Source organism: Fusarium verticillioides, chromosome 9, assembly GCF_000149555.1.
Source record: "Fusarium verticillioides 7600 chromosome 9, whole genome shotgun sequence".
NCBI classification, from domain to species: domain Eukaryota; kingdom Fungi; phylum Ascomycota; class Sordariomycetes; order Hypocreales; family Nectriaceae; genus Fusarium; species Fusarium verticillioides.
In genome coordinates this window covers 477,481-503,491 of record NC_031683.1, presented here as the reverse complement: position 1 = coordinate 503,491, position 26,011 = coordinate 477,481, and the positions used below count along the sequence as shown (strand labels likewise).

At 47.7% G+C, this 26,011-nt stretch overlaps 11 protein-coding genes across 11 annotated transcripts; 7 read left to right on the top strand and 4 right to left on the bottom strand.

Annotated features, from left to right (window-relative positions):
* Positions 1-517: 517 nt before the first annotated feature.
* FVEG_11135 (hypothetical protein) lies at positions 518-1,633 on the bottom strand (the record flags this gene model as incomplete). Its single annotated transcript, XM_018900302.1, has 4 exons — positions 518-942; positions 995-1,069; positions 1,118-1,477; positions 1,531-1,633. The coding sequence occupies 4 exons, from the start codon at positions 1,631-1,633 to the stop codon at positions 518-520; spliced, it is 963 nt and encodes a 320-aa protein (XP_018758558.1).
* Positions 1,634-3,071: 1,438 nt separating this feature from the next.
* FVEG_16971 (hypothetical protein) lies at positions 3,072-3,566 on the bottom strand (the record flags this gene model as incomplete). The annotated part of the gene is made up of 1 exon (XM_018906204.1): positions 3,072-3,566. One exon carries the CDS (start codon positions 3,564-3,566, stop codon positions 3,072-3,074), a length of 495 nt encoding a protein of 164 aa, XP_018758557.1.
* Positions 3,567-5,453: 1,887 nt separating this feature from the next.
* FVEG_16970 (CMGC protein kinase) lies at positions 5,454-8,046 on the top strand (the record flags this gene model as incomplete). The annotated part of the gene is made up of 5 exons (XM_018906203.1): positions 5,454-6,650; positions 6,705-6,908; positions 7,040-7,242; positions 7,337-7,629; positions 7,679-8,046. 5 exons carry the CDS (start codon positions 5,454-5,456, stop codon positions 8,044-8,046), a joined length of 2,265 nt encoding a protein of 754 aa, XP_018758556.1.
* Positions 7,944-10,150, bottom strand: FVEG_11133 (hypothetical protein). The gene is made up of 4 exons (XM_018900301.1): positions 9,960-10,150; positions 9,627-9,901; positions 9,498-9,569; positions 7,944-9,447 (listed from the first exon to the last, which is right to left on the bottom strand). Exons 1-4 carry the CDS (start codon positions 10,018-10,020, stop codon positions 8,416-8,418), a joined length of 1,440 nt encoding a protein of 479 aa, XP_018758555.1. The 5' UTR covers positions 10,021-10,150; the 3' UTR covers positions 7,944-8,415.
* A 520-nt stretch (positions 10,151-10,670) lies between these two features.
* FVEG_11132 (CMGC/SRPK protein kinase) lies at positions 10,671-12,058 on the bottom strand (the record flags this gene model as incomplete). The annotated part of the gene is made up of 4 exons (XM_018900300.1): positions 10,671-10,955; positions 11,003-11,352; positions 11,408-11,730; positions 11,778-12,058. 4 exons carry the CDS (start codon positions 12,056-12,058, stop codon positions 10,671-10,673), a joined length of 1,239 nt encoding a protein of 412 aa, XP_018758554.1.
* Positions 12,059-15,780: 3,722 nt separating this feature from the next.
* On the top strand, positions 15,781-16,776 carry FVEG_11131 (hypothetical protein; the record flags this gene model as incomplete). Its single annotated transcript, XM_018900299.1, has 2 exons — positions 15,781-16,108; positions 16,160-16,776. 2 exons carry the CDS (start codon positions 15,781-15,783, stop codon positions 16,774-16,776), a joined length of 945 nt encoding a protein of 314 aa, XP_018758553.1.
* Positions 16,777-17,132: 356 nt separating this feature from the next.
* Positions 17,133-18,634, top strand: FVEG_16969 (hypothetical protein). The gene is made up of 2 exons (XM_018906202.1): positions 17,133-17,994; positions 18,047-18,634. Exons 1-2 carry the CDS (start codon positions 17,249-17,251, stop codon positions 18,468-18,470), a joined length of 1,170 nt encoding a protein of 389 aa, XP_018758552.1. The 5' UTR covers positions 17,133-17,248; the 3' UTR covers positions 18,471-18,634.
* A 424-nt stretch (positions 18,635-19,058) lies between these two features.
* On the top strand, positions 19,059-19,800 carry FVEG_11130 (hypothetical protein; the record flags this gene model as incomplete). Its single annotated transcript, XM_018900298.1, has 3 exons — positions 19,059-19,315; positions 19,459-19,576; positions 19,717-19,800. 3 exons carry the CDS (start codon positions 19,059-19,061, stop codon positions 19,798-19,800), a joined length of 459 nt encoding a protein of 152 aa, XP_018758551.1.
* A 354-nt stretch (positions 19,801-20,154) lies between these two features.
* On the top strand, positions 20,155-21,687 carry FVEG_11129 (hypothetical protein; the record flags this gene model as incomplete). Its single annotated transcript, XM_018900297.1, has 2 exons — positions 20,155-20,338; positions 20,427-21,687. 2 exons carry the CDS (start codon positions 20,155-20,157, stop codon positions 21,182-21,184), a joined length of 942 nt encoding a protein of 313 aa, XP_018758550.1. The 3' UTR covers positions 21,185-21,687.
* Positions 21,688-21,904: 217 nt separating this feature from the next.
* FVEG_11128 (hypothetical protein) lies at positions 21,905-23,736 on the top strand. Its single transcript, XM_018900296.1, has one exon. It carries the CDS (start codon positions 21,994-21,996, stop codon positions 22,906-22,908), a length of 915 nt encoding a protein of 304 aa, XP_018758549.1. The 5' UTR covers positions 21,905-21,993; the 3' UTR covers positions 22,909-23,736.
* A 46-nt stretch (positions 23,737-23,782) lies between these two features.
* On the top strand, positions 23,783-25,651 carry FVEG_11127 (hypothetical protein). The gene is made up of 4 exons (XM_018900295.1): positions 23,783-23,946; positions 23,997-24,200; positions 24,250-24,346; positions 24,397-25,651. Exons 1-4 carry the CDS (start codon positions 23,826-23,828, stop codon positions 25,520-25,522), a joined length of 1,548 nt encoding a protein of 515 aa, XP_018758548.1. The 5' UTR covers positions 23,783-23,825; the 3' UTR covers positions 25,523-25,651.
* The last annotated feature ends 360 nt before the right edge of the window (positions 25,652-26,011 follow it).

The window sequence follows — 26,011 nt, the reverse complement described above, 5'->3', positions numbered from 1 at the left end:
TAATTTTAGGTCTTTTGTCTTGATAAACATAAATCCTTTAATTTACTGGTGTGGCTGAGTCGATGCCCTCATTTAACATTCCCTGCTTGAAACAAATACGCGTAAGTCAGCTACCCGATAGGTAACAGCAGGACAGAACTGACCTGGATTTAATCTCAATGTCGTTATTTTTGCTACTTGAGCTTCCTATTGTAGCTGACAACCTCTCTCTTGTGTGCATAGGAAGACGAAAATAGGTTGATTGGTTCGAAGGATTTCGATCCTTCGCGGTGGAAGCGCTGGGACAAAGGACTGGCTTGAGACGGATAGAAGTCATATGAGTGACGTATGACTTCTATCCGATCCTTGAAGTTTAGCATTTCGATAATGGGCATAGATACCCAGGACTTATAGAATCGACTCAGAGCGAAAGGCACATGATAAAGCTTCGAGCTTGATTAAGAACAACTCCAAACGAACTACACTTGAGTTCAAGTTCATGCAGGTCATATGAAAAAGTAACCAGTAGCGCTCCATCTTATGGTTGGCATGGCTTTGAAGGCAATTCATATACCGTGGCTCCGGTGGCTGGAAGCTCATAGTAAGGCCCGGAGCCGTGGCTGTGTCCTGTGCCTCCTGTTGCTTCACCATGAAGCTCTACTCTGCTCAAACCATTCTCAGGCATCTCATTAGGTACTGGTAAGACGGCAGTATCATGTGCAGCGATACTCGTACTCACTATGCCCTCTTGTTTGCTTTTTGGTTGCGCAATGCCCAGAGAATCAAGCTCCGGCTTATCAAAGCCTGACGTACCGGCTACCTCGTCTACATGAGGAGTTCTGGGGCCTTTTTGTGTTCTGTTTCGCCGCCTTCGCCACCAGATCGCAAATGTAGCAACCACAGCAAGAAGGAGTACAGAAGGGACAACAGCACCAGCCACCCACGCTTTACTGGAACTTGGGTCTTGCTGGATATCAGTATGACTTGTGGAGATAGGTGGACATCTCTTACTTACTATCCTTCTTAGGAGTAGCTGATGAACTGGCTGACTCTCTAGATTGGGTGACTTCCGTTGTCGTTTGCGGCATAGCTAGATGGTATGAGCTCTATTCATCAAATTGGGGTCGTTCAAACTGACTGTTGGTGCTAGAAACAGGTACCGATGTCTCTGTCTGCTCTACAGTTCTATCTGTAATGTTCGTGTCACTCGTGCGTCCACCGTCTGTTTCCGCAGCCGAAGTGGCGGTTGTACTCCGAGTCTGAATAGTAGCCGAAGTCGCCGAAGTAGCTCCCATCGCAGCCCATTTGGTGAAGGAAGTGAACTGCGCACAATAGTCGACGTATCGGCCTAAGTTTGGTTCAACATAGTCTCTTGGACTTCCTGAGTCGATATTATCTTCGATGCATCCTACGCAGATCGAATATAAGTCGTGAAAGGCATCGCCTGCGCAAAGCTTTTCGTTTCGTTGCATTTGTCGTACGTATTGATAGGCGGATTCTGTAAGATGTTAGCAATGTGAGTGGGACACCAAGGCTTTGGATATGGCGTACCGCATTGATAGCATTCGTCGGGTGTCATGTCGCGGCGAAGTTGACGGCCGATGGCGAGGGCATTGGACTGATCATCTCTAGCTACTAGACGTTGAATAGCCATGACGAAGTGTAGTGCTGTGAGGACATGGTCGAGTAATCAGATAAAGCCTTAAAACTACACACAGGGAATTAACCTTATCTTTATGCTTGGGGGCCTCACATGGTGGTCTGATGTCTGTTGGGATTAAATTCCGCTACCCTTGATGCGCCAAGTATCAACTCTGAGTATAACCGCTCAGTTCCATTTCGGTTCTGGTTCCCAAAGTCAACAAAGTACATACCAGGGGCGGGAATATTCCGCTAAATCAGTGAGTTACATGGACATTTAAGGGTTTAGACAGCCAGGGCTGGGTGACATTAACAAGCCAACCACCAATGAAGATATAATGCCAAGGCGGCACGACTTCAGCTCATGCAAAAGCATACATCCTTCTACATTAATTCCGATATTACCGGTGCTTCCGATGATACCGATTCTCTACGTTGTTTCTTCGCTCTTGAAAAGAACGACATTGATATCATCAAACAAGCTTCTCGTCGAGTCCGTCAAACGTTTCTGGTTACCGTTAGGCTACGACACGGTTTAAGGATCGGGGGCATGGAGGCGCACTAGACCTCGCTGCAGTCACTGTCTAGTCAAAAGGAATTGTATTGGCGCTGCAAGACCAACAATAATAGCTCTCATCAAACGAACTTAACTCGCTAGGCATCCATCCCGCCAGGGGTAAAGTTCTAATCACCATCTTCGTCGGCGTAATCGTTCCAGCCATCATTTGCTGGCACCTTTGTAGATAACCAATTATCAAACCGTTCCTTCGTACATAGCCTTGAACTTTGCATCTCCCGGTTGCCATACCCTTGTTCATTGTTTTCCACAAAAGTGTAAGTCTGAAATAAGTCACATACGTGATGATTTTGGGTCATGGCAACAGAAACTAGTCCCAGGAAGGCCTCTCTTGTCAAATATAGTCGCATTTGACTATCGGCAAGCGGACCTTCTACGCTGAGCCATATACCAGCGCTCTCGCCCTCAGAAAACTGCACCAGAGACTCATATTCAAAGTGATTGAAGATCGCAGAACAGTACCAGTGGCTTCGATCAGTTGCTTCGGTGAAAATGAAACTAGGTTCTCCATGCCAAGTTCTGAATTCATCCTGTATAAAGATTGTAGTGGATTTGAAATTCCGTCTCCAACTCCTGCTTTTATAGACATCATAGACCTGAATGTCAATCCCGTGTGGCCTTGGCTTGAGACCGTAGACATTGCGCCCTAGGATTTCTAAGCTGATATATGGCTGTCCAGGACTACTGAACGCGTTTCGCAGGGAAGCCACATGGAATTCGAGACGTGTGCGGGTTCTGAGGACCCAACTGATGTAATTGAGATCGGGCTGGGGGGCGAAGAACGTTCGCTCCAAACCTATAGCGTAGATAATATGTGTGCAGACACAGAGACAGTTCATAGAGTTATTAATGCCTCGCATCTCGCATACAGACTTCAAATGTCGAAGAAGAAATCTTCTTTGGTTGAACCATAGTCTACCGTAACCCGATCTCTGTCTTTTGCAAGCCCCAATAGTGCGTAGATCCGATCGTGAAAGTCATGCGATCGTACATTGCCGAATTGAGACAGGAGCTCTGGAAGATTCAATGGCGTGAATCCAGAGCCCTCCTTTCTGTGTCTAGCAATAGTTGCCAGCGGTGACTGGGCAAAGAACTCTGGTTTTATTGAGGATAAATGGTTGTCAGGCTCACAGAGCAAGCGCGTGTGCTGGAAAAGACGGTCCCAAGGGATTTCGGTTTGCCCAATTAAGACCACGCCTTGACCACCAAGCAAAAGCTCCTGGATGATCCATGCCAGTTCCCAGTACTCGTTATTAATAAGGTACAGCAACATATGGCCCAACTGGTACAGCAGAGTCCCTCCTACGTCGTCACCAGTGACTAGATGTCTGGGATCAAAGCTGTTTTCGGGGCTGTTACCTTGGCACATCACTTTGAGGCAGGGTTCCAACATTCGGTTGACGCCGCCGAGATAGCTCCCCACCTGAGCTTGGTGGTAAATCTCTTCATGAGCGGAACCTGATGTGACTTTTCATCAACATCCTCTTGATTGATACATATCGTGTCAATCCAGATCGGCACATCTGAATATCGCTCTCGTGCTAGTTTCAGGAACCGATAAACATTCGCTTGAACCGTCAAGGTCCTTCCATCAATCAAGATTTGATGTGATCTGCCACCTGTCTTCCAACGGTGGGAAAGACACATATGCTCCTTTTGGACCCAAGGGGAGGTAAAACAACTGTGCTGAGTGTGCAACTGATAACAGATTCGGGATCTTGGGTAGGCAGTACTTTCAAGATGCGAAAGTAGCTTCGGCTTGGGCCATTAGGTAGCTGATCGTATCTGTATTCCGATATTCCCGGCTTTCTAGATTTTTCTCGATCCTGTACAGCACCGCTTTCATAGCCTGGAGACAATACCAACGCCCTTTCATACGAGCTCGAGGTAGAGCCTGTTTCCATATCATCGCAAGCTTGGGAAGATTTCGTTTCGCATTCTGTGTGTTGATGCTTGGACTCCACAGGGAGACCTGACTCCATTTTCAAGAAGGGTTATGAAGGACTGATAGGCCAAGCACTTCTCTGGGCTTTTGAATATTCGAACAATCTTTGGCAAATGACACTTTTTTATATATGTGTGTGGTGAAGAATTGTAATATATAATATTGCGAGTGGGCCTAAGGCCAGTATAATATATTGATTGAACTCAAGCAGGGGGAACTCGGCAGTGAGTGGCGCAGGCAAGAATGCCTTGCTTGCATTGCATCTTGACCCTACCACCTGCGTAAAACAGCCAATCAACTGATCGGGCACTTGGCTTACGCTGTCCAGGTCACAAACACGGTCAAAACGCCTAACGAGCTAAATAATACACTTGAAAACACAGCTCAAGCTCTGTAGCACGACTCCAGCTCATGAAAAAGCATACATACTTCACTTCCATTCTATCTCTGATGCCACAGCAAAGCACAAAAGCTTTGAGCGTAAAGGAATATTGACCAATGATGTTGTTTCTAGTCCCTAGCAATGCTGGAGAGCTACTGTTCGAAGTTACATAGGGGTTGAAATTAGGCAAGCCACAACACCATTCAGCCAGTAAGATATGTCGATATCCACGCATTTGCGCAGAACTCATATGCGCTAAACTGTCCTGCTTATATCTCAAATGACATTCCACAAGAAAGATTTTCGCAACTGTATTCTTCATTCATCATAAATGCCTTTGAGAAATGCCAGATAAACTTCATTCACTTTCCAAACACTCTGCACTCTGAACGTTACTGAACTTCATCCAGTATCATATTTGCAACTGTTTGACCCAAAATACATCGCTGAATATTCAGCCAGTGCCTAAACATCACCCAGAATGTTCGTATAATCACCAATACTCCCCCTCAATACATCTTCGCCATACGGGCTTAAAATAACAATCATCTAGAACTAAAGCCAGCCTTGGGTGATGCTATAAAGCAACACCCAAGCCTGACCATTGTTGGCACTTTCTAGCTAGCATCTAGCGAGCCCTGATGGGACTGTTCGCTCCGGATCACTACTGGCATACTGTTTGGGATCAAAGCCTTCATTCCGAGACGTTTCTCGAAGACGTCCCCGCTTTGGTAGGTTAACAACTTTTTAAAACATTTTCTTTACACAAGCATACTTCTCGTTGAGGAACTGAATCACTTGATTTCATTGTGACAATGCCAAATCATTTTGATCTGCCAGGTCGTCTCCGCAGGTGGAAATGTTGCTACTGTGGCGGTCAAGATTGCTCGAATTGCAATGTCTTGGCTACTGCGTCTCTTCATGATCAGATGGACAAGGAATATGAAGAGTATCGCAGGCCCTTGCCCTGGCTTTCGGAGGTCAGTGACGATACCCGTGCGGAGGTCTCCAAGGCCATCGACATCATTTCTACTGGCCTAGAAGAAACCGACGATGACGGTGCTAAAAGAGCTGTCGGGTACTTGGATCGCCCTTTTCAGTTTCCTCCTCTCGGGGATCGATATCTACCAAGACCGGAAACTTGGGAAGACCGGCGATCAAGGCTCGAGCTCGGGTCGGCTGACACTGCCATGGCCAGGGCATGGTGTAGGTATTGGCAATTGGAATCTCCCGCCGCTCCAGCGGATGAATTCAGCCTTGATCAAACAGCTGTCCTGCCATTCTATGATTTCAAAGACTCTTCCAGGTCTATCTTCGACGACGCTGAGGTTATCAAGTCTGGAGGGTCGTCGCAAGTGTTTCGAGTGAGGATGAATCACATTCGCGACCATCATGGAGGACGACTGAAAAGTGGTCTCTCCTTCGCTGTAAAGAAGACCAACGGAGATCCCAAAGCCTACGCTCGTGAGAGAAACGCTTATAAACGACTGAATCTCGCACAGAACCCTCATCCACACATAGTTCCTCTTTGTGCGACCTATAGGATGGAAGGCATATACCATTTCGTCTTTCCTTTCGCGGATGGCGACCTCGCGATGTTTTTCCGACACCAGCCTCGACCGCGCAACGAAAAAATCAGTCTTGAGTGGCTCGGGGGTCAGATGAGAGGGCTTGCGGATGCCTTGGCCACGGTTCATGGAGGGAACGGCGAGGAGCCAAATATCTGTGGGGTTCACGGCGATATCAAACCGGAGAATATCCTTTGTTTTGGCCCCCATGATAACCATAGATGGGTAGGGTTTGCTCTTACAGACTTCGGATCCTCGCACTTTTGCACCCCCGAAGAGAGAGACATCCCCAATGGTCTCAAACACACGCCAGCCTATCGTGCCCCGGAGATCGATACCACAGCTTTCGGTATTACACAGGCCTGCGATGTCTGGAGTCTTGGCTGTGTCTTTGCAGAAGCCATCGCTTGGTTCTGTGAAGGCAGAGCCGGTTTCGCGAAGCTGATGGAGGCTCGACTCGATGAAGAAGACAACAGCCCCAATCGAGATGCCTTCTTCCGATTGCAGTACGATAAGAGACGTGGCCTTACGGCAAGCCTCAAGCCAGACATCAAAAGAGTAAGTCCTCATCATATCTTCTCGTCTTGACAAGGTCTAATCCTCCAGCAATAGCTACTGATATCCCTTCGTGAGAAATCTCGATCGTCCCCCTTCATGGATGACATGCTGTACATCGTCTTGGAAGGGATGCTCAAAGTCAACATGAGCGAGAGAATGTCAGCCCAAGAGGTCCTTGGCGCCTTGACGCAGATGTGCAACAAGTTAGAGAATGACCCAGCTTATTCCGAACCTCGAAACACCTGCGATGTGGAAATGGTAGGACAGCCATTTTCCTTTGACGTAGAAGATTGTGTGAAGTCAACTCACTCACACATATATAGGATTTTTCTCATACTACTCCAAATTTATCGGCAAGGAGTATTTCGCTAACGGCTTTGCGATATTAGGTCCACACTCAGGATGTCAGGCATCGACTCGACCGCACGGTCGATACGACTCATTCCACCAACGTCACAATTCAAAGCGAAACGGGCACGCAAATCAGTCTGAAGCCGCGCTTTGCATGCCCCTATTACAAGGCCGGTATCCTGGTCTCCGTTCACCATCGAGCTTGTGAGGGTCCAGGATGGATCGATGTCAACAAAGTTAAGTATGTGTACTCAACTTGCCTCTCTTTACTTGAACTTACCTAAGTTTACCTAAGTTTATCTAAGCTTAGAAAGGGTAGGGCTAACTCTTCCAAGGGAACATCTCTTTCGTTGCCATGTTCCAAAGGAATTTAGGGGGAAATGCATTTGCCTACGATGTTACACCGGTTTCAAAACCGATGTCCTCCTCCAGGATCATGCGCAACAAGAACCGCCATGCTCTAAGAAGAAGCCAGCGGCAGTCTACGGCATGTTAAATGGAGACCAAGCAGCTCAGCTTCACTCACTGAAGAGGAAATCGTCAAAAGAAACGGATGAAGATCGATGGTTCAACTTCTATCGTATCGTTTTCCCAAACTTCAACCGAATGATGGAGAATATCTCGCCATGTGAGTACTTGTAGTCCTTACCCTGGTTTAGGCTAACCATATGATCAAGATCACGAGTTCAACAACACTTCCCTCAGTACCATAAGCTCCACAAGCTCGAGCGGAATATCTCAGTACAGAAACTACCTTCGCAATCGTAATGCGAAGGACTATGCCGCGAAATTAGCGGAAAATGGCATCATCATCACACTCGACGCAGCTTCCAAACTTCTCGAGCTGCAGGTCAAGGAACTTGGGACCTTTGACGAGACGATGAGAGAACCTGTTGGAGCCTACGAGATTCCGACTGATGTAGGACACGAAAAGACCGGAGACAGTGTCCCTTCCGGCCTCGGTGGTTCATCTGATCTCATCGGCCAATTCCAGCTTCTGGCTAGATATGGAGATGACCAGGAAGGAACATTGATTGATAGTTAAAACTTATGCTATCTTCACGAGATACTCAAGGTTTAGAAGACGAAAGTCCCTGTTTTCTTGAGCACACGATGGAAAGGTATGAGATATAGGGTTGTGTTGGTTGTTGCTTTGAGATTTAACCTGGCTCCAGACTGTCATTAAATAGCCAGATTCCACTCCCTTACATAGCAATTTGAAGTTTTTGCCTTGATCAAGTTCTCTCTGCTGATTGAAGCTCTCGGCCACAAGTCTCCACTACAAATAACACACCTCCCTCTTTTTTATGGTCGCCGATGATTGATAATAAACAATTTATTGCTTGCTAATTCATACTAATGCATGCGTAACGCAACATGCTGCAGGGACCTCTTCCGTATTTTCCAACCCCGATCATTCAGCGAGCTGCAATCCACGGATAGAGAATCGAGCTCGAATAGTAGCACCAGATCCAACATCAAACTCTTCCTCACGGTTCATACCATCAGCGCCCGTCACACTATCAAAAGGAATATCCACTGATCCCTGCTCGCTGGTACCATTCTGCAAGCTAAGCTTGAAGCTGTGCGGGTTCGAAAGCTGTTCCGCGGTGATAGGGAATCGGAACGCCGTGTCGAAAGATGGGTTGAAGATATCCGTTCCAGGGCTGTAGCTCTTGACGGGGGTGACAAATTCCTTGTCGCCCCAGGTTACCTTCACGCTGGGCTTGAGCTCGTCGCGTTGGCCGTTTAGACCATTAACGCTGGCGATGAGGACGGTGGCAAGACCGCAGATCTCGCCCTCATTTTGGCTGCTGGCAGAGATGCTGTTGGATTCACCGACAAAGTTGAAGAACTTGCCGTGGATGGTCACCTTGGTATCAAGGGGCTGGCCCTTGTGAGAAAGTGTGAGGGTTTGGCGACCGCCGTTCAAGAGAAGTTGCTTGACGGTGGTTGTGGCAATACCAATGTCGTCATCTCCACCAAGATCTTCATCGTTCACATCGATGGTAATACGCTGCTCGTAATCTGTAACAAGGAAGTCGTGAGTCTCGTTCCACTGGGGGTCGTGTTTATTCTTAATAGTCGAAGTTCGCCACTCTCCCTCAGCACCGACGTTGACATCACAGTAGCAGTCGGGGATATCCTTGACGAGCTTCTGGAGCAGTCTCTTGGCGCCGCTCTTCTTTTCGCCAGTAATCTCAGTGGCGTTATCAATGGTGAGGCGAAGAACACCGTGGTGGGGTTGGAAGGTCTTGAAGTAATCGTTGGAGGAATCGAGTTTGACGAGGAAGCGGTTGGGAAGGACGGCCATGGATGAGATGATGTTGAGAATGACCTTGCGGACGGTTTTGTCGATGAGGGAGAAATCGGCGATGTTGGCGGCGTCGGTGAAATCGAGGGATAGCTCGGGCGGGTTAATAAAAGCCACTTGAGCAGCTCCGATCTGTGGATCATGTCAGTGCCGATAATTGTATCGATGTAGGAGCTTCATACCAGTGGAATAACGTTTGTCAAAGGACAAAGTAAAATGGAGAGCCGTCCCTTCAGCTTCACATGTTCGATGCCCTGTAACACCAAAAATCAGTAACGCATAATATTGAGGCCAGCAATGACGAAGCTTACAATCTTGGGCACCATTGACGCGTCAAGCTCGAAATCGCACTTGCCATCCCAATCCAAGTCCATATCAAGTTTGATGCCCTCGAGTTCGGTCTTGTGCACGTCAACATTAGAGAATCTGATGGGTGTAGGTCCAAAGTCCAGCTTGACGAAGCGGAGGTTCGCGAGAGGACCTGGCAGCATCTGGTCAAGCATAGGCTCGACGACATCTTTAATAATCTTGCCGCCTGCGACATTGATGTTTGGCCACAGCTGGGCGACGATGTCGTTGAGGAATCCTGGAGACAGTAAGCGGGATAATTCGAGACGTCATGAGGAGTTGAGGCGAGTAGGTACCGGCAGATTCCGCGCCTCCAGAGGCGGTAAGAGTGTCTTTAAGAGAAGCCATGTTATCCATTTTGGCGGGTGAAATGAAAGGGAGAAAGGAAGAAAAATTTCGAAAGAATGAGAGCGAGATGTCGTATAAATAACGATGATGATGCAGTTGAAGGTGAAGCTCTGCGGGGTTTGCGAGGGAGAATGGCCCGACGACAATTTGAGGTACAGTGCAGCTCTGATGCAGGACCTAAAGCTCTAGACCACGCCCTGACGTCATTTGTGCTTCGTTGTCAGGTCTGACAGGGGTGATTATCCTGTTCACTTGCCCCTAGACCAGCTGAATCAGCGTCATGAACTGCAGATGAAACCATCTTGTAGATGATTCTTAATCAGATTTAAGCATTCTGCCAAGCTTTTGATCCGTTATTTGAGCTGCAACCTTATTTTTGGGTGACTCTGGGCGAGGTTCTAAAAATATCGGGTGCGGCCTGGGCGGACAGGGATTAAGTGTGCCGCATCATCCGACTGTCACTGAAGACTTAACCTGGAGCACCAGCAGAAAGGACTAGAAACAGGAAACTACTATAACGCATGCTGTATTCATCACAGGACCGTGAGTCAGATAGTTCAAGTGATTATTATTTATGCGATCCCATAAAATACTGCCTGACTCTGGGGTCCTCATTAAAACCAAGATTCAGCAAGAATCTCGCTGGGTGAAGCTCGTAATCAAGGCTCGAACCTCATGAGACGTGCGATGAGCTCTGCCGCTCGCTTAAGATCAGTTTTCGTGAACTCTGCCGTCTTATCGGTATCAAAATAAACCTCCTCCAACCAACTGTGAAGGCTCATACCATCATCCGGTGGTGTTGGCGTGCCTTGCATTGCTTGCCATTTGGCTCGCCATCTTGGCGGCAATTCATCATCGATGAGCTCAATCATTCGCTCAACGAGAATTGGGGGAGTTAACATTATGACATCGAATTGCGGCTGACCAGTAATAAGTTCAAAGATCTGCGCTCATTAGTTGAGTAATGACTGAGCTTGCAAAATGCACTTACTAAACAGCCAGTGCTCCAAAGGTCAACACGGTGATCGAGCTTGTCTCCGAAAACAATTTCTGGAGCGCGCACTGGTAGCGGGCTATGTAACGTGCTTGGCGCATCATCGCTAAGAAATGCTTCACCGAAATCAATAATTTTGATCGATGGCTCAGCTAGTATACGCTGAACCTCTCGGTGTCTAAAGGATGCAGGTCTGACAATTTGCGTAGGCAGATTCTTTGGTAGAGGCTCGTCATCGGGTCCCAATACCAAACCTGTGTCGGGTTCACCAAGCTTGGCTATAAAATCTCTCTCACTAAGTGAATGTAAGTTTGGTATCGTTAAAGCCAGATTTCTTGTATGAATATCTATGAAGTAATTTAGCGACATCCGAAGAAAGAGTATAAGATATTGACCTCTCACCGCCATGGCAAATGTTGCTAGCAGAAAGAAAATCAAGCCCTTGAAGAATCTGCTTGGAGAACAATCTCGCGGCATTCGAAGGAAGTCTGGAATCCTTGAGGTGTTTGTCAACAATATCTGCAACGTTAGGGCCGACAAGTTCAAGGACCAAACAATCGTGTGAACCGTTGGGGCCAACAAGGGTGAAATGGTCTAGCATTTTATTCACATAATGCCACCCAGGGTGATTGTTGGGCAGAGAAGAAACAGCTTGTAGCACTTTAAGCTCCCTGCTCTCTTTCGCTTCAGATGTTGCCACCTTGAGGGCAACATAAAGATCATCTCTTGTTCAAGTTAGTGTTTGCATGGTAACCCCGGATGACAGACATACCTCTGGTCTTTTGCAGCCCATGTAGTAGAGTAGCTACCCCAGCCTAGCTTATGGAGGATTTTATATCGCCCACCTTCTAAGACATCGTCCAGAGCCAGGGGATGGTAGCCACCAGCTTCGTAACGATGCAGCGGTTCTGCATCAACGCCGCATTTATATTTTTGTGCTGCCATTTGAGACTGGTGTCGACGGCGCTTATACAGTGGATTGTAGGAAGTAAAAGTGATTGACCACGCCACGGGTCTCTGGCTAATCGGTCTCAGAGAAGTTGGTTTTATCATGGTGGTTGCGAGCCGTGGCTTGCAGTTGTAAAATATGAAAAGGACCAGGCCTTTGCGTTCACCACGCGTGGAGCCCGGAGGCACGTGATACTATTTAGATGAACTAGGCTTTGTCGTAATCCGTTCCCCTGAGTCTATGATCAGAGATGAGAGTTGGGTCTCGTTGAGCAACTGGTTCTTTTTTAGCAACAAGAACTTCTGCGCCGTGCCTTATTATGCTGGTCTTGGTCTTGGGCTGGCGGCTACGAACAATACTCTGCACCTGCTGGTCAGGTTATGAGGAATCTGTCGTATGTGGGCGTTACGGATCGACGATCATCGCCTGGAGGGATGCGCGTTCTTCTACAGGATAAGACTTGGGATTTTTGCTCGGTACATATTAATGTGTTATTGAATGAAAGTTAAGGCAAGGTAGCTAGTCAGAGCCCCACAAGGGGCGAGCTCTCAAAGCTTGAGAGGTAGACAATATTGAAGTCTGTGTGATTCAACGCCCGCACCTAACTTCCCCACAGGAGGTTGACTCAATTACCGGTGGACTTGTTTGCTCGCTCCTTGTATAAGGCATGTCGTCTGTAGTTTCCTTTCTCATCATGGTATATATGGGCAGTCTGAGATCTGTTCTTCTTAGCTTGGCCATCGGTCGACAGCAAGACTGTCACATGAGGGGTTCGATCGGAGGGGCTTTTGTGAGATGGGTTTCTGTGTTCCTGTAAGTGGTGGTTCGTCAAGTGCCATCACCGTGCTGGGCTCTTACTTCAGCATTGCTTTGGTGAAATGAGCTAAGTCTTGTTCTTGACTAGCCCTCTCGACCATACCGAGAGTCCTGTGCATCAAAGCACGATTCTTAATTGGCTGCGTGAGAATCACGAGGCCTCGGGGGATTGGGGACATTCTGGGCTTTTCGAGGAATACAAAGATGGGACAAGAGAGAAATAATTACTTGGCTACAGCAGGGCTTCTCAGATTGATGAGAAACTGGATTGAGAGATGAGCAATTCATTGTTAAGAGTACGACATTTATATATTTCCAACATCAATCTATTAATTTATACTCAGAGCTTATGAAAATTTAAAAAAAATAATATTAAGTTACTATACTAAGAAATACCATTTAACTATAAGTTTTAAAAGGTAATAAATATATAGCCTTAATAAAGATAAGTCTCTTAACTTGAAATAGAATAATATACTTTTATAATAACTTAATCAGTTAATCGTCAATCTATCAAGAAATGAGCAAGGTGGATACTTAGACTCTGCAAAGTTAGATGGAAAAGGTTTATTTTAATAATGGAAAAGAAAAGCAGTTCACGATAGATGAGGTAAGAGCTACAGAGAAGCTAATTGCAAGACTGATGAGATTTGAGCCATCACTTAGGGCCACTCCAACCGACCTCTTAGCTGAGCCTTGGCTTAAATAATTACTTCAACATCCATCATGAACCCCAAATTCCAGCAGATAAAAGAGGCCCTACTGTTAAAAGATAGGATAGCCCTGATCGGCCTAGCTTCCGTGACATGGATCAGATTCTCCATATGTATATAAGGAGCTCCGATTCCCCCATCCTATGATAGAATCAAGGCTCTTTTAACCCTCTCTTATGTGACCCTCTGCTGTGTGTGCCACACTTACTCGTGACAGGTATCGTCATATCCAACGGTTTGGTACCGGCAGTGACCATCGCAGTGCTTGAATAACAGAATATTTCCTTCATGATATCGTCCTTTGGGGCCGCGGCGGCATAGGAAGAGGGTATCCGAGATATTGTGCGCTGTGAACAATGTTTGGTTGGTCGCGCGGGTGAGTTCCTTGGTGATCCTGGGGAAGTATTTGAAGGGATCTAAGATACGACTTGTTAGAGATGACCTAGACTGAGGTAAAGGAGGCAAAGAATTCACCAATGTTAAGGAGGCTTTGGCCGCAATACAATAAACCAGCCATGCAGGTTCCCGCTTCTCCAATGCCAGCCAGGGCAGCGACGAGAGCGAGTGAGAAAACGCTAATCTTCATGTTGGGAAGTGGCAGAATGATGTGTGAAGTCTGGTTGTTTGAGGTTGAAAGACGTTAAATTGGCGACTAGCAATGAGGGATCAGGACGACTCTTTATACCCCACCCAGCAACTGCCAACAAACTTACCCATTGAGTCATAATATTGGTGTTTCTTTTACTTTTGTGCCCTGAAGGCTGAAGTCTCTTTCAACCTCTCAACTTTGTCACAGAGTTATCATAAAAGCATATTAAGCTATTTTTGATTAGAAACCTTAATTCAATTAGGTTGATAAGCATGTTATCTTCTAAAACACAAGAGTAGAATTCCTTAGTATATTAGCTTAATATATCTCGTTGAGATGCTGGAAGTGTTAACTATTAATCAGTTCAGTTATCAATGTTCCAGGTTCTAAGACTTCAGTACTCTTTCAGCCTTGTGGGATCTAGTCCTCCAAGCTATCGGGCATAGTCCAGATCCTATTTTGTGCATATGGCTCGTTGACTCCTGCTATTCTTCAGCCGCAGACGCCACTCCATGACGTTGGGGATATGAGCTAACATAGCCCCCTGAATGGAAACGGGACAAGTAGAGTTATTTGTAAAAGGGCACCTCCGAGGCCGGCTAAGGAATCATCATTTAGGTTCATATCATATTAGCTTTATGCTGTAGCCATTAGTCAATCATCGTGGTATCGATGTCTAAGTTGTGGGCTAGAAGTGTTATTTGCAGTTGAGACTTGCGGCTGAGAGCTTATTCCGGCAGAGAGAACCTAGTAAAAGGGCACAAGATATAATCTTTTTTAGACCAAAGCCTTACTAGCTAGTTCTCTACTTGTGTCTTTAACAGCTCAAAATAGGGTTGTCATGTACTCATTTTATGTCAAGTTCAACTAATCGCCTGGCTGGAGTAAGTCCTTCAAAGGTTCAAAGGTAGGTAGCCTGAGCCACTTCTCTCAATCTCACTTCCTCAGGAATATCTTATATCTTTTGCTTAGATGCCGGAGCATCTTGTAAGCCTGGAGCTTTATGGGCATTGTGATGGTGGGACCATACATTTCAACCATCAGATCGGTGGATACCGCCCGTCTTTTTTAAGTATCCCAAGTAGGATCAAGGAATGAGTGCTATCACTGGACAGTAAGAGCTCGACTAGACGACAACGATGATCAGGCAATTGCAGTGTCCATTAGTGACTGGCTTTGTACATGAACCACCAGAGGAAACAAGAAAGTATCTTATGTCCCGAATCAGAGTATCGTCAACTTACCCTAAGTTTTTCCAAACCAGCATCCCTGTAATTTGCAGGGATTTGCCTGCTTCTTCGGACCCCGCGGGCATCCCAAACGTGGCCATCTGCTTTGCACGTTCCGCTGACGAACAGTAGCATCGCTCACAGTGTTTCAGGGTTCATGAGTGGCTAGGTCATGCTTCTTTCACTCTTTGAAACATAGCGCTGCTGCAGTGGCTCATATATAGCCGTTCGGAATTTCGGATACCCAAAACTCCTACGCCTCGCACAGGCCCCGCGGCACCCGATGATTTGCGATTGCGCCCAAGGAATGCGAAAGATATCGTACACGACTCTAATTGACTTGAATATTTATGTTCATCGCTTTCCCCGTCCGCGGTTGAGAACTTATAGCATAAACTCAACGGACTCAACTGTACCAAATTAAACATTTTCTCCTCAGCTGCATTCTGAAACTCATCAATTAGCTTCACCCTCTCATTATGGCAGTCATGGGATCCTACAGTAATAATTTATTTGAGCTTCCCGCTACCGAACCCCACAATACTCGTCCTTTAGGATATGACTTCAAGAATCCTTCCTTTCCTCCACCACCAGCATATTCCACAAACAGTCCATCGACCCAAGAACAATCTACATCACAGCAAATAAACCGCAAGTCAGGCTTTGCCAATCGTCTTCACGTCCTCAGCGCCAAGATCGCCGGCCCCGTGAATGACTTCGCGAACAAGCTCGGATGCGAGGCATTCATGCCTACCACTGTAGAAAAGGAGTGCGACAAAGCAGCACGAATACTGCCATCTTTCTGTGGTATGTGTGGATGGTGCATGAGAGGCGTTGATAGACTAACATTGACTGCAGAGGGAACGCCACTTCCGCCAAACGAATCATTATCGAGACGAAAGGCACTAGTCAGAATTCCACGACAGGTCCTCAGGTCAGCTGCAGGTCTTGCCATCTTCACTGCACTTCGCTCTGGCGCCCAGTTCACCTGGGGTAGTGGTTCAGGCATTGTTGTAGCACGACAGCCTGATGGGTCATGGTCGCCGCCATCTTCCTTCGCCGTCAACACCCTCAGCGTTGGCTTCATGGTTGCCATGGACATATTCGACTGCGTGTGTGTCCTGCGGACCCCGGAAGCCGTAGCTGCGTTCACCAAACCGCGAGTCTCCTTCGGTGGCGAGGTCGCTGTCACTGCTGGGCCAGTTGGTACAGGTGTCTATGTTGATTCTGCCGTCAATAGTGATAGAGCTGCTGAGCCTATATGGAGTTATGTGAAAAGTAGGGGGCTGTATGTTGGTGCGCAGATTGATGGGACTATTATCACGACGAGAGACAAGGCAAATGAGGACTTTTATGGAGTGGAAGTCCCTGTTGGTTCTATCCTACGGGGCGAGGTTCCAGCTAGAGGGCCTATGCGGCCGGAAGGATACTGGAGGCTGAATAATGTGCTGCGAGAAATAGACTATGGAAGGTGAAGGCGCTAGATATGCGTGCTTTGCTTTTGTGCATCGTGGCAACATCAGCAGCTCACCTTTGATGGAACACCACATGCTCCTAGATATGGGGTATCATTAATAATGACCGTCTAGAACTCCTTCAATTGTATTTACAATTGAGCTGTCCTTCATCAACCGTGTCTAACCATATGGAGCCACGGCTTCCGAATCCATTGACCTTACACGGCATACTGCTGCTGTGTGCTCTGACGCCTTCAGCCCAAACGGCGGTAGAAGCTAACCCCTGGCCCAGCTAGTCCCAACGGCGTTGGGCTGCATTGAAACACGGCAGTTGCTGAACCTTAAAACCTCGTTTAATCTCGTTCATATACCGCGCCATCCGCATGAGCTTTTTTGTTACGATAATCTCTTCTTTTTCCTCAACTTTCGGTCCTCAACGCATCCAATCTCTCCTACGCATTCCGAGTGGTCACCTCATCCTAATTCCACGATGGACGGTTCAGAGCAAACCTCAACGTCTCAGATCGTCGCTCTTGTCTGCAGCATTCTCGTCTGTTTCGCGAGCACCATTTTCTTCATCCCTAGAAATGCAGTACTCAGCAGAGTCGGTGCAGCCGTGGCTCTGAGCTGTTTGCAGCACTCCTTTTATACGTCCCTCTTGACGTCGTCCCTGCCTCCAGCCCAAATAACCGGCATATCTCTGTTCGGCTGGGGACTCTACGCCAATGCCACTGAGCAGATTCTTCTATCGCGCTACGATGCCGACGATGTACTCACGGTGAATGAAAAGCAGTCTGGCCGCCATCTAAGCACTGTCGCCCATTTCCTTCGTGCTGTGGCTATGTATTTTAACCTACGGCGTGTTGGCTTGCGAGGGGAGGTTTCGATGAAGCACCGGGTCCCGACAAATTCTGTGAGGTTTGTTACAACGAGGATTGTTCAATGTCTTTGCTGTTATCTTGTCTTGGATGCTATCTTTCTCGCGCCGCGTCCGGAGAAGCACTTAATCACGAGAGAAAAGCAGTCACTGTTCAACCTAACGAGCCTAACTCGGGAAGACATAATCTTTCGCTTTGCTAGTTCTGCCGGGAATTGGGTCATTGGCTATGTGTCGGTACGATTGGCCCATAATTTTGTGGCGGCGGTATCTGTTGTGCTTGGTTTGTGCAAGCCAGAGGATTGGCCGCACCTCAACGGGCCAATAAGTTCATGGTCCACTGTTCGCACATTCTGGGGGTAAGTGATACTCTCAAAAGCCCTGTTAGTAGCTATACTAAATAACATCCAGAACGTTTTGGCATCGGCTCTTCCGCAAGGCTCTAGCCGGCTGGGGAGACTTCATTCCAGATAAAGTTCTCCAGCTCCGTCGCGGCACGCTGCTGTCACGTTATACACGCCTGACATTAGCATTCTTCGCTTCGGGGCTTATGCACCGCTGCGTACATTACTTCTACCGTTTGGAGGCCGGAGAGCGGTATGAAATGGAGACATATTTCATTCTACAGCCGCTGGCTATTATGCTTGAGGACGCGGTGCAAGCTGTAGCCGTTGATATTCCCCTCCCAAGGCCATTACGCTGGATAATTGGGTTTACCTGGTTCTGCATATTCACCACGTGGGTGTCGCCGTCATTCCTTTATCCTACTATGCGAGTAGCAGATCCGGGGCAGTTGCTTCCATTTTCAGTCATAGGTCATCTTATGAAGTATTAATAGACAAATCCTGTCAGATGCGAGTTTCATCACCTGTCAGAGCGGCTGTGTCAAGCTGGGAGAACCAAAAGGCACAACCATGTAATTACTGTTTCGCTGCTTCAATCGGAGATATTTCAGATTAGGAAGTTCATTACAGCTAAATATACAGTTGATAAGCCAATCGCGCTTTTACAAGGTCAGGATAATCCAAAAGCCAAGAGAAAGAACTGGATCTTCCTTATGGATTTTGTTCTGCAACTAATTGGAGACAAGGACTCCGGGGCAGTGAGAAATCAAGTACTAAGCGCTTAGGCTTTGGCAGAGGATCTCGCCTTATGTGATCCCATGGGTGAAGATGTTCTCAGTAAGCTCATTGTCTGATTTGGCTATAAGTCTATATCAGCCTCGAGCGCCGGCCGAATCGATGAACAAAAGGATAATAGGGAAATTTTATAAAATGTAGTAGAGAGACGCTCGAGAAAGGAACTCCATTCTCCTCACTATTCACAACTATCAGATCAACATTCAAACTCGCAAGCACCACAGCATCTTCCTCAAACAGCAATTACTAGCAATTCATTCTATCCCAAGCTTCATATACTCCAGATGGTTGCCTTCAACACTCTTCTCATCTTCGCCTCATCCCTGGTCCCTCTAGCCACTGGCGCTGCCCTTCCCACTCATGAAGACTCCCCCTCACCAGGCGTCAAAATCAAGACAAGTCGTGGGACGACTACCACCGCCAAAACGGGGCCTTTGCAAGGCAAGGCCTCTGCCTCTTCTACCTCGACCCTTCTCCCCGCGACGGCGCATGGGCCTGCGGCGTCTACTGCAAAAACGACCGCACCAAAATCTGCACCACCGTGCACCCCAGCAAATTCACAAACGACATGCTAGGCGCAAACCCCGACGGTGAACGCTACGCCATCGGGAAATGTCAATGCGACACCTCAGCCGCGGATTTTCTCGCTACAGCCACTGTTAATTTCACGGCTAGAAATCTTAGAGAGATCGGAGATGTTAGGTGTGAGATTATGAATGTTATGAAGGAGGCTGTTTTTGCGAGCACGTATGCTATTCCTGGTGTTGGGCCTGTTGCTACTGCTGCTAGGACTGTTGCGAAGGTATGAAGTTGGCGTCTAAGACGCAGGGTGGTAAGGATTTGTGGACGGATGCTGTCAAGGAGTCTTGTAACTTTCGTCGGGATGATGACTTGCTGAACAAGGGCTTTGGCATCTCTGAGGCAGCGCCTGACGAGTTCTAGGAAGTTTTGACGGTGGTTTCTCTTGGCTGGGAGATGTTTTGTCCATATATGTCTTTGGATTTGGCTCGAGATCGGGGAAGGTAGCATATAGAATGTTTGTGACTTGGTATATAGATTATGATAGAATGTAGACTTTCCTCTGTATTGCAGAAGTTCGAGTCTATTTGAGTCTCTTGGTAATTGGCTCATCTGCTCCAGTCGGCCGCAGACTCGTTGGCTTGAAATAAGGAATTGCAGTGCTTGCCACAGCCGTCTAAGGAAACGTGAATAGCCTGTAGCATAAATCCAGTGCGAACATAAACATGCATTAGTGGTTGGCATAAAAACCGAGCACGTGAGACACTGACGATAGCATCAAGTCTCGCTTGTCAGGCCTCATTTAACACCTGTCACCCAGGAAACAAATCACAACTTGGGCCACCAACCACATACGACATCATGTCTAAGGCATCTGAGGCCAGCGCATGGCCTGGAGCTCCTCCTGTCGCTGAGGACGGCTTCGCATTCGCCGACGGTGTATTTTTGGCCCAATCTCTGGCCAGAACCGTCATCGGCGCGCCACAGCAACGGAACTCAAGGAGCATTTCACGTCTGGCAACGACAAAGATCACCCCGCGCACTGGTTTGAGGCCCAATCATTCACTATGGCCTCCCGCCATCCAAGACGAAGTCTGTCGCACGCATGCGCTTGTTTGACGCTGTCAATGCAGGTAATCTCAAAGTGCCAGTCAATGTGAGCAAACTTGAGACCAAATTGAAGAAGGAATGGACAAAGAACGATCGCGAGGCGAAGAAGGGTGCGGCAAGCAAACCTGATGTGAAAGCAACGCCCGTGAAGATTGAGAAGAAGAAACCGACTGCAGCGGGTGCCAAAAGAAAGGCAAACGACGACGAAGGTAACGCGACAGCCAAAAAGCCAAAGACCGTTGCACCCAAGACTGTGACACCAAAGGCAAAAGCACCAGCGAAGACACCAGCTAAAGCACCCGCTAAAAATACGGCAACGACAGCGGCAAAGGACCCTGAAACGGGCCCCGCACCAACACCAGCTCGAAAGCCCCAGACTGCGCGGGGCGTCAGAGGCAGTGCATCTCAATCCGCTGGCAGAGGCGCAAGCACTGCTGCAACAGAGCCAGTAAAACTACGAGCTAAACAGACTGCACCCCGAGGAAACGGATCGCGAACGTCACTTGGCCAAGGCCGACAGACACCAAGAGACCCTTCTCCCGCTCCCAGATTTGCAAAGCCTCAGACTGCTCGACGCGGCGGCTCTTTTGCTGCCCGGGGTCGAATACCCGCTCCGTCCGACTACGGCGATGCTCCACCCCCATACTCGGAATTTCCATATCAAGATTACTCCTCGGATGAGGACAACGGCAGCGATGACGTCGACGAGGTCAGCATCGCACTCTTGGGTATCTTGAACGGTGACTACGAAGTAGAATCGCGCGATGTGACCAAACAATAGGATTTTGACCCTGACGAGTTCCAATTGACCCTCACAACTTCTGGCAATCGACTCTGGGGGAGATTCAATCTCGGCGTCTACGAAGGCGTACTCCTCATTGAAGAACGACCCATGCGCTCATCGCATGATCGCGTGTGGTTCAAATGGCGGGGTCGTGAATATCAGGGACCTGTAATTTACGGGGATCCCAACCAAGGTTGGATGGAGTTTCTTGGCGACGGTCGCATTGAGGGTTGGTTGAATCATCAGTCTCTCGTTCCAGGCTCGTCGACTGCCTGGGCAAGGAACGCGCAGTAGCATTGATGCTCGCATTCTGCAGGATGAATGGAACGGGTATTCATATCGTTTGTACGAAGAGGAGAATCGGGCGCAGTGGCGATGAGCTTGATTCGTTCCCGCGGGTGAGAGGGACAGAAATGGTTACATGTGACGCCGATCACTGAAGATTTTGAGATGTTGGAGTTGAGACTTTTGCACAGAATATTGCGGTTTTTTAAATATTGTCGGAGGAGAAACTGGATATAATAAGTGTCCATGTTAACAAAAAAAAAAAACTTTTAATACACCGCTGCTATTTATCGCACTGGACTGGTCAAAGCACACGGCATTGTCCGAATGTCAGTGAAAGGCCTCACTGTGAGACGGCCAAGCGGAGCAACACGGGAGGGACAAGGATCACTCGCAGCGCCCAGCTTTTCTCAACTTTGGGGGTTTTAAAAACAAGAATTTTCCCATTTTCTTTTCTCGCCCTGTGCCTCAAAACATCATTCCCTCTTTTAAATCCCCTCAGCCCGGCCAGAAAATGCATCATGAGTGCAATCCGAGGCTTTCTCAACGCCTTCAAGGCCCGCAACCCCCCAATCACCGGGATAATCAACCTTAAACCCCTCAGCGACTCCAACGCCTCCGTGGGGAGAGCTTTTCTCGAGCGCTGCAACCCCTTTAGAGACATCCCCAAAGACGCGAGGCTTGAGAACACACTATGCGAAGTACGATACATCGATCGTGTCCTCCGCGACACTCTTGTTCCTACGTCATTGCCGGGTGATGATTATCATTTTTGCTCGAAATTATTGCGAAGTTTGGAAACGAGGCGTGATTTAACGTGGTTGGTTCTCGGGGAGACGGATATAAAGGATACGATTGGTGCTATTGCGAGGAGAGGTGGGCGAAGGGCGCCTATTCCCGATGAGCCTCACAATATTCATAATCGCGCGAAAGCTCTCGAGAGACATTGGTCTGCGCTGGAAAAATGCCACGCCAAGCTTCGAGAATGGGAGCCCAAATACGCGACGCAATCACAGCCGCCTCTTTTAGAAGAAGAGGAAGGGTCTGTTCTTGACTTAAGCGACGAACAGGCTGCGCATGCAGAGATTGAATATCGAGAATGGCGTTCCGATCGCGATAGAAAAGTATCGTATTTGAAGCTCAATCCACCTGAGCCAGCGGCGTTTGTACCTGTTGAACGACGAGATATTCAAACGGATGAGACGTGGAAGATACTCCCCCCTTCAGAGAGTGAGATTGGGATGAAACTTCTGCCAGTTTGGACGCCGATTATTTTTCAAGAGGTACCTATTGATTGGGAGAGTCCTGATTCGACTTTGAGGAGTACTATTGGGGAGAGGAGAAGGAGGGATGAGTTTAGAAGGAGGGAGAATGATAGGAGGGAGAGGAAGTTTGAGTTTCAGAAAAAGCTTCGTGAGGAGATGGGTAGGTCATGATGTTTGGGTTGAATTACAGGAGTTTTGGTTGGGTTTGTGACCTGGGATATATAAGGTCTTGGTGTTTGCATACAAGCTTGATATTCAACATACATCAGCATAGACAACAAGAACAGAAGGAACAGGAGCATATTTATCTATGCTGGATATATAAGATAGGACATGCTGAGATATCCCTACAGAGCCAAAGGGCTAAGTCTTCGGCTTCGACATATACACAAGAGAAGGGACACAAGGACGATCAGAGAGCAGAATACTTATGAGTATAAAAGTTCTTCCGCTAAGGCTTTGACTTCTTGTTTATTTTAACAACAAGATGGGGTTTCTAAACAAAACCACGACTTGGCAAAAACAGCAACCAAAGCACTCCTTGACGACCAGGAGTTCATCACAACCCGCGAACAATCCCCCGACGGCATTTCTTTAACTGTCCACCGGAATGCAACGCTATCTCGCACACGGTCTGACATTCTGGACATCCGATGCCTCAAAGTCTATCACACACCGAAGTCTCATTCTCCAACCCCTCCCCTCAGAACAAGCTTCTTCTACAAAACTCTAAGCGAAGCCTCAATTGGTCATCGAACTTTTGTCAAACGGCCCAGCCAATAGGATCCTCCCGCTCGCCGATCGACACGAACGGCTTATCATACCACGATGCTCGATATCACGAACCCCGCAAATAGCTGCATTAGGAAGGCACAGATAAGTATTCATGCCGAACTTCCGTGCTCGCTTCTTTACTATGGTGTGTTACGCTGTGTACCCTTGTGAGGAGGACTTTATCGTAGCAAAAGTTCCTCTGATCGTCGGGGAACTATTATGTATGACTCTTGTATAAATATCAACCGTGCTGCCTGTCTTGTCCGACAGTACCGGGCCTTCTTTTCAACTGTAAAAGAATCTCCTACGCCACGATGGGTTTGAAAACAGCTCTTTTGTCAGTCTTGGGCCTCTTTGCCTTGACGAATGCTTCGGTTATTCATCCTCGTACTTCCAAGCCTGCATATTCTCAGTACTACAATAAGAAGACTTCTCGTGAGTTGCTACGTCATGACATTGACTCCTAAGCCTGACCATGTTGCTAGCTTATTACGTTCCTTCGACTGGAATTCCTGAAGTTTCATTTGATATCGGCGAAAGCTATGCTGGTCAAATCCCTGTGGATTGGAAGAAGACTGGCTCCAAGGATCCCAAGTTCTTTTATTGGTTCTTCCCGACTGTTAACCCTGCTGGGAAGGACGATGTTGTGATTTGGTTTAATGGAGGTCCTGGATGCTCCTCTCTGGAAGGTAATTTGACACATTTGATTTGATTCTTTCATGACTGACGCTATTATAGGTCTCACGCAAGAGAATGGTCCGTTCTCGTGGAAATATGGAACTTACAAGCCCGTGCCAAATGCTTGGTCATGGCACAAACTCGCCAACGTCATCTGGTAGAGTCTTGCCCTTCGCGAAAGCACTATACCCAACTAACATACTTCAGGGTTGAATACCCCATTGGCACTGGATTCTCAACCGGCCACGTAACAGCAAAGAACAACACCGAAACAGCAGCCCAATTCGTCGAATGGTGGAAAAACCTCGTCGATACTTTCGGCCTACAAGGCAAGAAACTCTACATCACCGGCGAAAGCTACGCCGGTGTCTACGTCCCCTACGTCGGCGCTGCCATGCTCGATAAGAAGGACAAGAAGTACTTTAACGTAAAGGGCGCTCTTTACTACGATCCTGTCATGCCATATGCTGATAAGCTGCGCCTCGACCATGCTGCTTTCCCGGGCTTCTTTAGGCATTGGGAGAGTGTCTTTGCGATTCCGGATAAGAATAAGAAGATTCTTGATAATGATAATGAGAAGTGTGGGTTGGATAAGTATCGCGAGGCTCATCTTACGTATCCTCCTCCTCCGGCGCCTTGGAAACCTGTTCAGGTTAAGGGATGCGACATCACCGCTCATTTCGACGAGATCAGCACTGTCATCAACCCATGCTTCAATGTGTACCACGTCCAAGATACTTGCCCAGTTCTTTGGGATGTACTCGGTTTCCCCTCTGTTCAGTACACTCCTCCCGGCGCAACACTCTTCTTCAACATCCCCGGTGTCCGCAAAGCAATCCACGCCCCAGCTGCTCCCAAAGAATGGGCATCATGCTCAGGCCCCGTCTTTGTCGGCGACGACGACAGATACGATCCCGCGGAGCACGAGAAGAAGTTCCAAACTCTCGTTGAGAGGACCAACAACGTAATGATTGGATCCGGTATGGCTGATTATATCATCACTTCCAACACAACAGCCCTAGCCGTTCAAGGGCTCAAGTGGAACGGCAAGCAGGGTTTCCAGACTGCGCCTAGTGCAGAGTTTGTTGTTCCGATTATTAACAACACTGAGAGCAATGTTGAGAACTGGGCGGGTGGTAGTGTTCAGGGATCGGTCCATTCGGAGAGAGGGTTTACTTTGGCGACGGTTAAGACTAGTGGACATATGGTTCCGCAGTATGCGCCACCTGCTGCGTTTAGACAGCTGGAGCATATGCTTGGACGGGTGAAGTCGCTTACGGATGCGGAACCGTTTTCTGTTAATATTTCTACTTCTTTCAAGTGGCCATACTAGATAATTTGGTCTTTGGGGGCTCTAATGTAGGGAAGCTGCCTGAATGTATCGAATGTTGTCACTATAGCTCTGATTCAGCCATGTCGTGATTTTATTCTTAGACTTTATCAAGCAACTTTCATCTTTCAGTCACGCCCGTTGATGATCTATCTTTCTTCTGGTTCGGACCACCAAAGTAGTCTCGACCGACGCCACTACTGGCAATCTATGGCCTTTAAAGAAACAGATTGGCCACTAACTTCACCAACCAGCGGCCGCTGCTGTGAGTTTCTCGTATCTATATCATATCCTCACATGGGAACCACAGAAGCTCAGTGTGACTGGAAGAAAAAGAAGCTTACCTACGATAAGGTGCACCGCTAACGTTTTGAACCATAGTTTTGGGTCTCGATGCCAAGACTAATGACGATGGCGTAGCTGAAAGCCCCTTAGTCTTAATAGATCACGATGTGAAGCTCCCAGCTTGGCACTCGTTAGTTCTAGAGTTGA